This window comes from Tympanuchus pallidicinctus, unplaced genomic scaffold, assembly GCF_026119805.1.
Source record: "Tympanuchus pallidicinctus isolate F22 unplaced genomic scaffold, pur_lepc_1.0 scaffold43, whole genome shotgun sequence".
Taxonomy (NCBI): Eukaryota; Metazoa; Chordata; class Aves; order Galliformes; family Phasianidae; genus Tympanuchus; species Tympanuchus pallidicinctus.
This window is the reverse complement of record NW_026294762.1, coordinates 669,279-683,825: the sequence shown is the minus strand read 5'-3', so window position 1 is coordinate 683,825 and position 14,547 is coordinate 669,279. Positions and strand designations below refer to the sequence as shown.

At 44.5% G+C, this 14,547-nt stretch overlaps 1 protein-coding gene across 1 annotated transcript; it reads right to left on the bottom strand.

Annotated features, from left to right (window-relative positions):
• Nucleotides 1-156: 156 nt before the first annotated feature.
• LOC128090128 (heterogeneous nuclear ribonucleoprotein M-like) lies at nucleotides 157-11,832 on the bottom strand. The gene is made up of 3 exons (XM_052702200.1): nucleotides 11,650-11,832; nucleotides 8,398-8,567; nucleotides 157-360 (listed from the first exon to the last, which is right to left on the bottom strand). Exons 1-3 carry the CDS (start codon nucleotides 11,775-11,777, stop codon nucleotides 266-268), a joined length of 393 nt encoding a protein of 130 aa, XP_052558160.1. The 5' UTR covers nucleotides 11,778-11,832; the 3' UTR covers nucleotides 157-265.
• Nucleotides 11,833-14,547: the final 2,715 nt, after the last annotated feature.

Below are 14,547 nucleotides of genomic sequence, written 5' to 3'. Positions count from 1 at the left end.
ATTCAGCAAACCACTACAGTGACATTTTCCAAAACACAAGTATTACTTTAATATTCCATACCACTATGCATACTGCTAGGGTCCATGGGCAATGCAAACAGCCAACACCAACTGAACACAGTGGAAGACCACCCTAACACTGTTCCCATCCCACCACCTCCCCATCCCCACAGCTTTTAAGCAATCCTGTGCTATAGCCATAAGCATACACACTCTCTGCCTCCCTGACCTCCTTTCATTCCACGCCTCTATACAATTACATTTGTCATGTAGAAAATCCACAGAAGAAATTCTCACAAACACTTACCCTTGACTTTCCTTCAGCGTCCATTAAGAGCTCCACGTATGTTACCTCACCAACTACAAATCAGATTCCAGACGACACATATACCAAGGGAGAAAAGCCAAGAAAACAATGGGAATTTAGAACAATCAACCGTGTATGGAGCCTCTGCCTTAAAAGAAAGCCCAGAAACACTCCATGTTCTCTAAACCACAAAACTGGACAATTACAGGTATGCAGTAAAATCTTAAGATTAAGTTTGTTCTTGCTTTTCCTCCACTTGAAAAGCTGGCTATTTCCACAATATCTATTTACTTGATCTTCAGTGCTCACTGATGACACTTCAGGCAATCCAAATCTATGAGGAAGTCTGCAGAACGATCTTCCTCCTCTGTGCATGGCGTCAGTCTCATCTCCCCAGCCCAGAACTCAAACAATCATTCACTTTCTCAGGACTTTTCTCCAGTAAAAATCCAAAGAAGGGATCAGACTGACCCAACAGACAAGAAGATCATTCGCTGCCTACCTCATTCCAGCAATGTAGCCTGTTGTTAAGCCTCTGTAAAATTTCAGTCCATGTTTTAGGCTTGATAAAAAGTAATTAGCTGCCTGCATATTTGCCTCCAAGACAAAACAGCTTAAAGCAAGATGCAAAACAAACCAGAAAACTGTATCTGCACCATTCCTCACAAGATTAGGATTGCTTTTTGTTATGCTGGTCCTTTTCCTTTTGTCGCTTTTGTTTTGTTTCTGTGACCACAGAACTATATGATGTACTTCCAGGACACAACTACTGCCATGGCTGCTGCCCTTGAAGTGAGTGGCATACAAAGGTTTTCAGAATCACTCTTTTATTAAAAGACTTTTTTCTTTGCACATTCTACTTTTTAAATACAAGAGGACTCCAAGTTGCATTAATCTGAAAGGTGGAAAGAAAACAGTATCACAACCAGATGTGAATACTGATAGCATACTCCAAGCAAGGGAATCTCACATTCAAGAGTTTCCTTCGCAGAGGGAGAGCGCTCAGCCCCAGCACCCACAGGAGCAGTCCTTCATCAGACACAAACCACCACTGGAATGGACTGCTCCACTTTTTTTTTTTTTCCTAGAAGCTGGAAGAAAAGAAACGCTTGATAAAATTGCATTTTTCTTCTTCCATTTCCAATTTAAAAACAAATTAATCCACATCAACATTCCATCCAAAGAGCAGTTAGTTTGACAGACTAAAGCAGTCAGTCAAGCATATTTTCATGAGGTTCAAGCCTGGTAGAGGCAAACAAACCCCTTCAAAATGGACAGGGCAAAATGGACTAATTATCCACAGTATTATTCATTACTTCAGTGACAGCTCTTGAAATAAAGCGTAACAAAAACCATCTCCTCCCTATAATCTGAACAGCACAGGGTCACACCGTACCCATGGGATTGCTTCCACAGCAACTGAGTGAAGGGACTGCACTGTCACAGTCCTGCTGGCACCATCCCTGCTGGGACACGGGCGCCACGTGCCCAGCCCAAACATTCAGCATTACCAAGACATCCTGAAGCCATTCATCTCAACAGCAGCAGCCAATGGAACTTATATCAAGAACGTGATTCAACAACTTATGCAGTAAGACAACAAATGCCCAGATTGCCTACAAGAGAAAAGCACTCCATTTCACAGAGCACAGCAATGGCAAGTTACAAGCCTGTGACTCCGAGTTCTCAACAACACTGCTGAGCCTCTGGACCCAGGGTTCTCTGCTCTGCTATCAAAGCCAGCTCCAGCTCCTCACACACATCAGCACTTCCGGAAAGAAGTCTGCCCACCTTGAACATAACAAAGTAAATATAATTTAACGTGTTTTTTTTTGTTGTTTTTGTTTTTGTTTTTTTTAAAAAGGAACGCCACCTGTGAACAAGTTTTCCTGAAGTCTGATACAGCAGCAGTTGTGCATTACCTGGAAAATCTTGCCAATCTGCTCAGTACTTCACATTCAAGCCCTACAGATGCCTGCAATAAAACTGAAACACAAATCTTGAAGGACCTTTGAATTTTCCTGAATAGCCAAAAACCACAAACAAAACACAACGTGTGTGGAGTGGTAAATGACACGGATACTGAGCCACTACACTATTTAAGAAAACAATTCCAGATTGCAGAACTGAAGGGGAAAAAAAAAAAAAAAAAAAAAAAAAACACACACAGCTCTCTTCAGTTTTTCCACCTGAGCAACATGCTAACTTAACAGTTCTTCCAGGCTTCTTGTTTGAGGCTGGCAAAGGAAACCTGTGCTAGGTCATGTTTTACTTGGCTTCTTTGTAGATTCCAAACCACAGGAACATCAGAACATCAGGAAGTGAGGATATATCAGTGATAGAAGGCAAGGATAGCCTGTAACTTTGCAAAGACAAGCCACAGAGAAATAGCAACAGCAGACAGCTCTGTCTGAAACCTCCTGAGGGCAAAAGGAACACAGTGTGAGGGAAGATATCCTGCATCCACAAGCAAAGAAATTCCATTAAACACAAGAGAAGATCACTTACAGTACTTAAAAGGAGCCTACAATAAAGATGAGGAGACTCTTTATCAGTGTGTGTAGTGATAGGAGAAGGAGTAACAGCTTTAAACCAGAGGAGGAAAGATTTAGATGAGATGTCAGGAAACAGGAAGGAATTCTTTACTGAGCGGTGAGGCCCGCTGTGTTGCCATGCCCAGAAGCTGGAGCTGGATGGGGCCCCAGCAGCCTGAGCTGGTAGGTGTTCGTGGCACAAGAGGTTGAAAGAGGTGGTGGTGAAGATTCCTTCCAACTCCATCTATTCCATGATTCTATGAGTGCCAGATCAGCCTCCGGGGGGAGAGAAAGTTACAGAAAATACCAGCTGTTAATGGAAATATAATTAAGGAATACGTACTGCACAGTGTCATTACAGACTTCCTTCTTAAAGCTCTGATCTGACAGAGTTCAGGAACTCAGCACTTCTAATACAGATGATGCAGCAGAAATTGAAACGAGTAGAAAAACTAACTAAAGCAATCTCTACTCTTATTTATGACCAAGTTCTACTTCATACAGTTATCATTTCTCCTTTGGGGAGAGAATGTGAAATCTGGGCAGTTTTATCTGCACTGAAAATTTAGACTTTAAAGCAAGGTAGTCTGAGAGCATTCACACATCTGAGAAACAACCAGGAGAAAAAGCTCAGCTGCAGACATCAGATTTGAGGAATATGAAGTTGGGCAATCTGATTCTCTGGAAGGCCCAGAGATGCAAGTATCAGCAAGTAGAGAAGCACAGAAAAGGAGGAAGTGGTAAATGCTTTATTAACAGTAGTTGCTTTGACTCAGTGTCAAAAGTAAATAATAAATAAAGGAGCTTCTCAAGACAACATCAAATTAAACAGTTCCATTATCTCCACTACAGTCAAAAAAAAAAAAACGATTCAAAAGAAGGCTGTGCTATCAAAAGCCAGATACCTTTAATAATAGACAATTTGTGATTTGCTAATTACCCTGACATTTATGGTGCTTAAAGGCTCATGACTGGCAACTGTTAGAAAGTTTCACGGTGGGCAGGGAAGAGACAACACTTGATGGATATAATGTACAAAGATTTAGTTAAAAAGTGAGAAGTATTTTTAGCAAAGGGGAAATGGATAATTCTTAGCATAGGGGAGTGGAAGTCTCCCTTTTGCATGAGGGACCAGAAGAAAAAAGCCTGAGCAGTTTTGGTTCTACTCCACAACCCTGAAAAGATGGTTAGAGCAATGAAATAGAGCAACTCGATGGCTGCAATTTATTTGATGGCCTGATCTTAGTGGTCATTCCCAACCTTAATGTGGAAGAAACAGTCAGATCCACCCTCACATTTCAAAGTCATAATTGAATTATCTACACTGAAAGCTTTAATGCTAATGAAATTTAAGATATTTGCTTAAAATATTGTCAGCGTTAGAGTGGAACTGAAACCTCTGTGCATCTCACTGGGAAGCTGATTGTGCCACCTCCTGAACAAGGTGGCAGACAGCTCAAGAGCATCAAGCACAACTTCTGTTCTTAGTAAAATGGCACAATTTCCATTAAACTGAACTATCTAGACAGAGATGCCAAATTTAGTTTTTGTTTTTTAAATACAACAGAACAACATAAGTTTGCACTTTTAAGTGCTATGACAAGGTACCAAATTCCACTGATAATGGTTTTTCAATACATTTAATTGAAGCAGTGCTCTTAGAAATCAGGCTTAAACAGTGCTCACAGCTCTGCTTTGACTCATATTTGGTGTATAGCTGGATTTAAAAAGATTCTAAAGCTTACAAATACAACCTACAGACCGTACAAAGTCCTGAATGGCAAACATTATGTAAAAGGAAACAAAGAGAAGTTAAAGGCTTGCAATCACCTCAGCTCTCAGCTGCTAGTTTGTTTCTCTAAGAACACTCAGGTGCCTTGCTGTGAGCATAGCAAACCCATTAGTACTGGCAAAGCCCTCTCTATGTAGTCACCATGCACGTGAATTCATGACAAAAAAGACTTCAGACAGCATTCTCACACGTCTGAAAAGTACCTCCAAGTCTTGAATTGCGAAAGTTCTTTCCAACACTGACAAAAAACACACAAAACTCCAGCTCTACTTGCCTTTTAATCACTGCAACTTACTGCAGTACATCTTCTGCTTTGATCAAAAAGTGAATTAAGCTGAAACATCTGCAATTAACAGAAGTACAACTGTTTTGGTTGGGAGACAGTCGATTTTTCCTTCATAGCATCTAGTATGATGCTGTGTTTCAGCTTCAGGTGAAAAACAATGTTGGTAACACATCAGTGTTTCAGTCGTTGCTGAGGAGCACCGCACACAGCCCTGAGTTCTGACCTCCCTGTGGAACACTGATGACAGCATGATTCTCATGCAAGATATTTTACTGGCATTCACTGAAATTCTACTTCCTCACGCAGAAAGAAGAGCACTGAAGCATTGTCTGCAGTTGCAGATTCAGTATCAAAAATAGTACAGAGGTTGTTGTGGAACCTGATGTTGAAGAATGATAGAAGCAGTTCAGGAAGGAAGGAGGTTGAGAGGCCTGCAGAAGAACCATTTTTAAGTAAGTTGAGATAGGAGAAGAAATCCTTTTGTGACAAGATGCTGTTGAGAACTTGTCAGCACACCAACAGAAAGCAAGGGGAGGGAAATGACAGATAAACTAACACATCCTTTTCTCTTCACCCATCAAAAACTTCAGTCTGAGAGCACACCGTGAATCTTCTCTGGCTCTGAAGCCCATGTAGTCCTCCAGGAATATCTGCCTTGAAGGCATGAACAGCTGCTGCTCTCAAACTGATGAAAATGCTGTGCAGTACCTGGGGTCAACTACAGTAACAAGAGGGCTTCAGCTGTATCTTTAAGATGCCACAAAGATTCTAACAACTTCAGGAGATGGAGCAAGAGAAAAGACTGCACGTGTAGTTTAGCAGTTGCTTTTCTTCATATAAAGTTTAATCTGCAAAAAGCATTGTTTTCTCTCCTCAAATCTATTCTTACACCTAGGTTCTGATAGCAGGAGAGACACATGCCTGCAGGACACTACACATCTGGCTTCGTAAGTGGTTACAACCATTCTAATACAAGCAGTCCCTAGGGCTTCCCGAGACCCCTACCTGTGGTGTGAGCACAGCCTTGACTGCTTTGCCACAGCAGAATGTAACTAGCTTTATAGTTAACATTCCTCCTGTACCATCTGCCATCCTGCTACTCTCGACAAGAAGAGGTTTGAAATACAAAATTCTGTACTAAAGGTATCCATAAATGTCCCAAATTCAATTACTTGCTGTAACCATGTAGTACTGCAGAATGTATACCAGATGTCATGAAGTATTACTATTTTGTTCCCCAAGACAGAGACATTTGAGGAGGGACAGAGTAAGACCCATATGAAGTATTTGATCACATTTACTTTCAGATTCCACTTACACTCTGAAGAACTGCCCCCTCATTCTTCTGAAGCCATCTACCAATTGCCAGCAACCAGTGCTGATAGAACACTGCGTCAGCCAGTACAAGGGAGTTGCAAACAAGAACACTCGTTAGTTTTGTTAACAACTTTGTAATACTGCATACCTGTAATTGAGTTTCACCAACGAATACACTGAAGTGACTGAACTAAAGTGACTGAACTAAGGCGTTACTCTTGAGAGAAATGTCACCTTTAGAAGATTTCAGATGTGCGCATCTGAAAGAACCAGATCATGGAAATATCAGACCTCCAAAGCTCATATCCTAACCCATACTTACTGACACAAAACAGCTGATGGAGGTTAACTCCTCCCTTCAGTCCCCTGCTACACCATTGCTGCTAACAGCTTCCATCTTTAGACTGCCAAGCGATGCAGCAGTCACGAATGCCCTACGTTTCCCTTTGTGTACAAATCCATTTCACATGCTCTCAAAGCCTTGAACATTTGGCCTGTAATTCTTACACTCACAAACCAAGAATTCTAACATTTAGATTTTTCCTCAACTACATTCCTGGTTTTGGAACTACTATGCCTTATGTCAAGAAGCACCGATTCAGCAAGTTCAAGCACAGCACAAAAACACCAATTTGGAAGAAGTCAGGAACTAATTAGAATGAATCACAACTACACAGCAAATCTAAACTGTAATGTTTTAAGAAGCAGTCCCAAAAACCAAGAACAATGCTTCTCAATATTTAGCATATCAACCCTGCTGACAGAATGAAGAGGTTTCAACGTTCCCCTAGGAGTATCTGCTGGAATGAGCAGCTGAACAGCAAGGCAGGAAACAATCTCACATCGGACTTTTCCATCCACGTGAACTGGAGAGAAACCACAAAACACTTGGAACGGAATTCAACATAGCACTTAAAGTTAGACATCTACACATACAGATACTCCTATTAACCAACGTATCTCGTGTAGCAAAGTGAAAGCATAGTTTAAAGCAAGAGACCATGCATAATGGGGGCCTGTTAAAGCAGTCTCTTAAGACTGTAATCTTCACATTTCACGAAACCATTGGTTGCACCTCAAGTGTCAACATCTCACGTCCTCTAACTATGACAGCTGTCAGGGCTTATAGTCCTTAAGTTCATTGCACAGACTCAGCAGCTCCATTTTGCCTCCAAAAACAGACACTGGAAAACACTTTTGGAAGTGTTTTTCCCGATTCTTTAGGCCACAACTCATGAACCGTCATCCCTTACCCAGTTCAAACAACAGTGAACATTGCTCTCTAACTTGCTAGGCTTATACTATGTATTTTAGAAGTGACCCACAAGAGGAATGGTTGCATTCATAACTCCTAGAATGGTTTGAGATATTTTATTGATGGGGAAGCCAAGTATTTTCTGGCCAACCCACTGCATTTCCAAAGCAACTTCAAAATCTGCAGGCTGGGCATCGACTTAAAGAAATAACATCAAGTAAGCCAAAAAGATGCATTTAGACTCATCACCACCTGAGTGCAATCAACTCAGTTTCTTCATCGTCTTGAAGAGATGAAGATGATGAGGCCTGCACACTAAGAAGGTTCCCGTTCACAGGTGTAAGTTGAAGAGAACCAGGGATGGGGAAAACAATAAACTTGATTTCCAAAGCCCTATCCATGCTGAGGTGCATGCCAAAGCATAAACCTCATTTTTCTCCTTTGCAGGTCACCCTTAAATACATTTTTACTGACGTCAACTGGCAATGCAGATCTCTCTCTAAGCCCAAATCACTAGAGTTTGGAGACACACATGTAGGAACACACTTGCTAGATCAGCATTACATAACTAAAGTATTACCAAGAGACAAAATTCTTCAGGAAGTTTTACTGCATGTCAAGACTAAAACCTGATAAAACCTTTTTTTTTTTTCCCCCACCAATAAGACAAATGCTCTTCGTAATCTCTGATGAAACGCTATATAAATATGCCAGATGCCTATGGAAGATCTCCCCGTCTGGAAGGCTGCCAGAGAACACTGTGCAGCACAAAAAAAAAAAGCCTTCAAGGAGACCTTTCCCAAAACTCATGTCACAAGTTCACCCAGAACTTCAACTGTTAAGTTTACAAAGTTAGCAGCATGTCAGACGACAGACAGCACTTGATCAAACTTAGTTGCACTTTACCTTTCTCTTTGACCAGATCTTTCAGAGACTGCCACTTCACATCAAATGGAATATTTGTAATGAAAGCTCTGTATCTCTTGGCAGGATTAGCGTATGGCTCAAAGCGGTTTCCTCCTCTTTTCACACTCTTCTCTTTCCTTTTCTCATTCTGACTCGGTCGTTCACCTTCGCTGCAAACAATGAAAGATAAGGAGACCATTAAGCACACGGACATTCTGCCCCTGTCACACTCTGCCCCTGTCACACCGCTCCACAGAACAACCACCAAGACTTTCAAGATTTCATCTACTTGTGTCACCCGCAGCACGGTCACAAGAGCAGAGACTGGCGCTCACACAGTCAGTGCTGCACACTGCATTCTAACCAGGACATCCCAGCAGTAGACAACTTCTATCACCACCACACGCTGCCTTCTCCCACAGTTATTTACGCAGCATAACTAAAGCTGCTGATGACTTCAGATGATGAATCTCTCCAATGCCAAGCAGGCAGAACTGCACATCCTTGTGATGCTCCAGACCAGATATCCACTACTTTTTCCTTAACCTATAATTTTTCAACATCCTTTAGACAAATAATGTGTTCATACACCATATTTATATTCTTGCACTGTAAGAATTTCAGCCAAGGGATGCTGCATCGAAGCTCTCCTTCAGTGACAACACTTCTTACTCTCCCTCAAATATAGTTTTTGGACAATGCAAATCCAAAGCTGCCAAGCCTTTCAACAAACACCTGGAACAGTCTCCATAACTATCTCAGAACACTAGCTCTAACAGGCCAAAAGTGAGCATGAAGAAACTATTTCTAAACCAACCTAGCTGCCCATCACGTCTTAACAGGACTTAAGTGCCACTAATCACAGAATGGTTTGGGCTGGAAGAGACCTCAGAGATCACCTCGTTCCAACTCCCTCCCACCAGACCAGGTTGCTCAGAGCCCCATCTAGGCTGACCCTGAATGCTCCCAAGAGGAGAACAGCACTACTGAAAAACAGCACTCAGTATGTAAAATGTAAGTGTCCAAAAATAAAATAATGAAATACTTCAGCCTCAGCCTGACACAATTTTTTAAATGAGTCAATTAACTTCCCTGCTCACTGCGTGCTGTTCAGAAGATGCAAAAACACAGCTTTAGAAGGAATCCAAGAGAACACAAGTCTTAGAACATCACCTTATTTAATTTGTGTATACAATGAGCTTTTACAGAGCCTATGCAGTCCAAGCCATGCCAGAAACTTGTACTTGGGTAAGAAATTTGATTTCTGATGTGAACATACTTCAGCATTAACACTTTTCACTCCTCTAGAACCATTTCAAATCACCAAGCAGACACAACAGCCTGCAGGGTGGGACGTATGCAGTTGTCTATGAAGTGTTCTATTGGAACAAGTTACTCATTTCCACTGTGTGACAACCTGTACTTCTCCAGTCACAAGCACATGTTAAAATCAAACACACAGAAGTGTTGTACTTAACAGGCACAGACATAACAGCTACAGGACTTGTCCTTAAGTATGGCTGTTGTGCTCCACTTGCACAGCAAAGGAGACATAGGTTCTGCACGACAAGTAATATGCTGGAAGGAAGATTTATAACGAAACACTTTCATTAGTTATCTACAGTATTTAATCGGAAAATGAAGTTTTAGACTTTCCCACTTGATGAAAAATGATGAAGTGATGAAAAACTCCAGAACAGGTCAGGAGAATCCTCAGAACTCCTTAACTTCTGTTTGACTGAAGAAATAACACAGAGTTGAGCACACCTGCTAGAAGCTACACCCAATGCACAGCTGTTCCTCAACCTTGGAACTGTGAGACACGGGTAGAACTGCTGTGAAACCTGCTTCAAGCTCACAGAGTCATGCAAAAACATTTTCCAGCTTTGCATTTAAAGCTCTCAGACTATATTATAAACATATCAAGCTGTCACTTATCTCTATAAATAATTCAGGCAAGCAGCACTACCTGCCATTAAAGGCAAATATAAAGCTAGGAATTATTCCTGCAAACATTCAATGTAACAAAATCCAGCCAGGTGAAAAGAAACTGTTTCAGCTACAAAGTTTTTCATTTGCAGGACTTCAGATAAACCACCGCAGCGATCCCCAACACCTAAAAAGCAATTACTGTAAAAGCATGACAGCGAGGTGCAGGGCCACAGAGGTCACTGCAGTTGCCAAACACAAACACAACTGATTATTCAGGACTTCCTGACAGCAGGAAGAAGCGAATTCCCCACATCACCTAAAAATACATCATTTCTGTGTGCGTCATTAAGAGGCGACTGAAGTGAAACTTCCACAGCAGCTTCACCCATCCCAACAGGGAACTACTCTGAATAACTGTGATCTGTTTACAAAGATAACAGAAGGTATACAGAAAAATAACACCCCCAGGGCACAGACAAGATCCACAGAAAGTAACACATTTAAGCAGCTTTCAGAATACACTTTATTTACTTTGATTTCCCTTGCATTACAGCACCAAGTACCTCAGAACTACCAAAGCGTTAGCAAAGAGAAACGACCGTAACTGCACCACCCAGGGCTGCAGGCTGTGCGGTGTAAAATGACCCCAGACAGGAGCACCCTGAGGGATCGAATGCCCAGCGCTCAGGGATAAGGAGCTGAAGGGCCTCCCGCAGCCCCAGCTGACTGCCTTACTGCAGCTGCGGGCTGTTGTGGTTTCAAGACACCTCTCACACTGCGGATCCACACAGCACAGCGTGGCACCTAACAGCACTCAGCAGCTGGAAACGTGAGCTGTGCAGAACCTCAGGAAATCCACTTACAGCTGACCTCCCTGCCAGGATCGCTCACAAAACATCGGCAGTGTTCTAATCTACGTAGCACTTAAGGCCTGGGGACAAAAACTAACAGGGGAAGAAAAAAAAAGAAAAAAAAAAGAAAGAAATAAAAGCCACAACAGCCTGCAGTCCGTATTCCTCAAATTCACAATCAGGAAAACAAAGCTCCGCTCCCCGTGAAACCTCTCGGCGTTCTGTCAGCGTCCCCACACGAAAGCGCTGCGCAGCTGCAGCTCTTCCTGCCTATCACCACCACGCTCACAGACCTCTCACCGTAACCGCCGGATTCTTATCGTTTTTCCCTTTCCGACACCTTCCCTACATCTAATCACCTCCCCCCACCCATGGCACCGCTACAAGCAGCTCCAGGCCCGAGGCGCGGGAAGGCCGCGTGGGGCGCGTTGGGCCCAGCCGGGCCGGCGGCTCTCAGCAGCACCCTTACCTCTTGGCGGGCGCGTCCCCGGCGCCGCCCGCCCCGTTGGGAGGTGGCGGGGCCGCCGCCGCCGGCGGTTCCTCCATTTTACCCCCGGCGCTTTCGGTGGCCGCCGTTACAGCCGCCGCTGCCGCCATTTTCCCAACGCTGCGCCTTTGTGTGAGGAGAGTCCGCCCCGCCGCCGGGCGCGAGGAACGCCGGGAGGTGGGGAGGGGGGGAGGAGCACGCGAGGGCGCTCTGCGTCAGCTGCGTCATCTTTTACGTCATTTTCCTGCGCCGTTCTCCTGCTCGCGGCGATGCCACGCTTCTCGCGAGAGGTCCGTTGCACGGAGAGGGCGTGGCGTAGCCCTAGCGGGGCATGACGTAGAGCAGCATAGCGCAGCGTGGCATAGCACGGCACAGCATAACAGCATGGTACAGCGCAGCAGTGCACAGCGTGGCACGGCACAGCATAGCATTGCACAGCATAGCATGGTTTGGCATACCATGGCACAGTATAGCACAGCACGGTATGGCATAGCACGGCACAGCATAGCACATCGTGGCACAGCCTGGCCTGGTACAGCATAGCATAGAGTGGTACAGCATAGCACAGCACAGTATGGCATAGCATGGCGCAGCACAGCACAGCACGGCCTGGTATGGCATAGCACATGGCACGGCATAGCATGGTACAGCATAGCACAGCATAGCATGGTATAGCATAGCACGGTATGGCTTAGCATGGCACAGCACAGCATAGCACAACATGGCATAGCACAGCCTGGCATGTATAGCATAGCCTGGCATGGCAGAGCACAGCATGGTTTAGCATGGCATAGCACAGTGGCATAGCACAGTGCAGCATAACACTGTGGCATTGCACAACCTGGCACGGTGTAGTGCAGCCTGGCATAGCGTAACACAGCATAGCATCGCACAGCACCACTGGGCTGGGAGTGGCTCTCCACCACTCAGGTTCAGCCTGGATTCTGTTCTGCCCAGCACTGTTCTCCAGGAGGGCTGCGAGGGTTACATCCTGTAGTGTTGCTGTGCACATCAGACCTCCAATGAAGCTCTATCAGCACTACAAGCCACAGCCAGCTCGGGGGTCTCTCTGTGTATGCAGACACCTGAGGGAAGGTGCAAAGCAGACAAAGCCAGGATCTGCAGTGGTGCTCAGGACCGAGCGAGAGGCAGTGAGAGCAGAGGGAAATGTCTGAACATTGAGAACCACTGATTGACACCCATTCTTTTAGCACATTGATAGGCTTACAGTTCACGACAGCAGTAATGTAATGGGTGATCAAAGTCACCTGACATTTCAAAGGCACTGATCTGCACGTTACACATATGCTCACAATAAAATACGCAATGATTAAATACTGTGCAACAATTAGATGCTGATCTGTTAGCCTTATGTAGCAGTCACATAGTATTCTGATATGGAATGTGGGTTGGCCATTATATGGATCTCCTCTGGACACTTTCAGACAGTTTGATGCCCTGCTGACTTTCTGGGGCCCAGACCTGCACTCAAGGCTCGAAGTGAAGCTACACTGTGCAGAGCAGAGCAGGACAGCCCCTTCCTTCACCTGGCAGCAGTGCTGGGAACCATGCACTACAGGACATCTGTCAACCAGAAGCCCCAGTTCTCTGTGCAGGCTGATCTCTGGCCTCTCATCCTCTACCTGTAGCCACAGGCAATCCCCAGCAGCATGAAGTCCAGGAGAGCAAGGGCCAAATCCTGCCCCTGGTTGTGCAGCCCCTGGCCATGGCTACAGGAGGGAGATCAGAGACCAGACAGCAGCCTGCAGAACAAAACCTGAGGGTTCTGGTTAAGAGTGAGTTGGGTCTGAGGCAGCAGCATGCCCTGCAGACCAAAGGCCTCACAGCCCTGAGCTGCTGGAGTTCAGGGAACGTTGGGACACCATTCTCAGCCAAAGGTTTTGGGTTTTGGTGGTGCTGTGGAGCCAGAGCTGGACTCAGGGATCCTGTGGGTCCCTTCCCACTCAGGCGGTGCTGTGATCCTGTGATTCTGAGTGCTGGACTTGCAGCACCCATTTTCGTGTCCCCTTTGGAAAATGTAAGATTTTGATGCACGGCCTTTCCTCTCTCTTCTTCTGCACAGTGATGCCCAAAGCAGCAGTGTGGATCTCTTCACTCTGACACGGCTGTCCTCACTCCTGGGCAGCTGTGATTTGGGGCTGCTTCAACCTGTTTGTATAATGAATATCAGGGTCACAGTTAAGATTTAATTGGGACAGAAATCAAACTGTTTGCAAAGGTGAGCTAAAGCTAAAAGCACACTGCAGAAATGCATGCTGCAGGCAGGTGGCTGAAGGAGCAGTTTCAGCCTGTGACTCAGCCAGCATAACTTAACTCATTCTTCTGTACAGTCAGTGATATCTGAGGGGAGTTTTTGGTCTTTCTTCAACGTAAGTTTTCTGTAGGCTGTAGCCTTGAGGCAAATAGAAGGGGATCCAAGTGGTTTGACTTGAACTAGACAATATCACAGCAGGTGTTAAACATGTTGATCTTGAAAAACACTCAGAACAGTGGATGATGTTGGACAATGTCCCCTCTTAACTGCCTAATGCTGTTTGATAGGAATCTATTTGGAATGGCCTCTGGAAGCCAAAGCCCACTGCCACTAATGACTATGGACAGGAAGTGTGAAACTCTAAACCTTAACACAGGGACACCTCCTTCAAGAGCAGAGGTGCCCCATATGTACTCATAACATTGAAACTGTGTATAGTGGTATAAAAGCTTTGGAAAGATACAGGAGAAAACATTTTCGTACAGGAAATGCTGCTGTGTGCCATGTGACTGGTTTTGTAACGTATGGATCTCAGTCCCTTCTCTTGTCAGCACTGTTGCCTCAAAGGGGGGGAACTCCAAAGGCTGTAATGAAGAGAGTTCCCA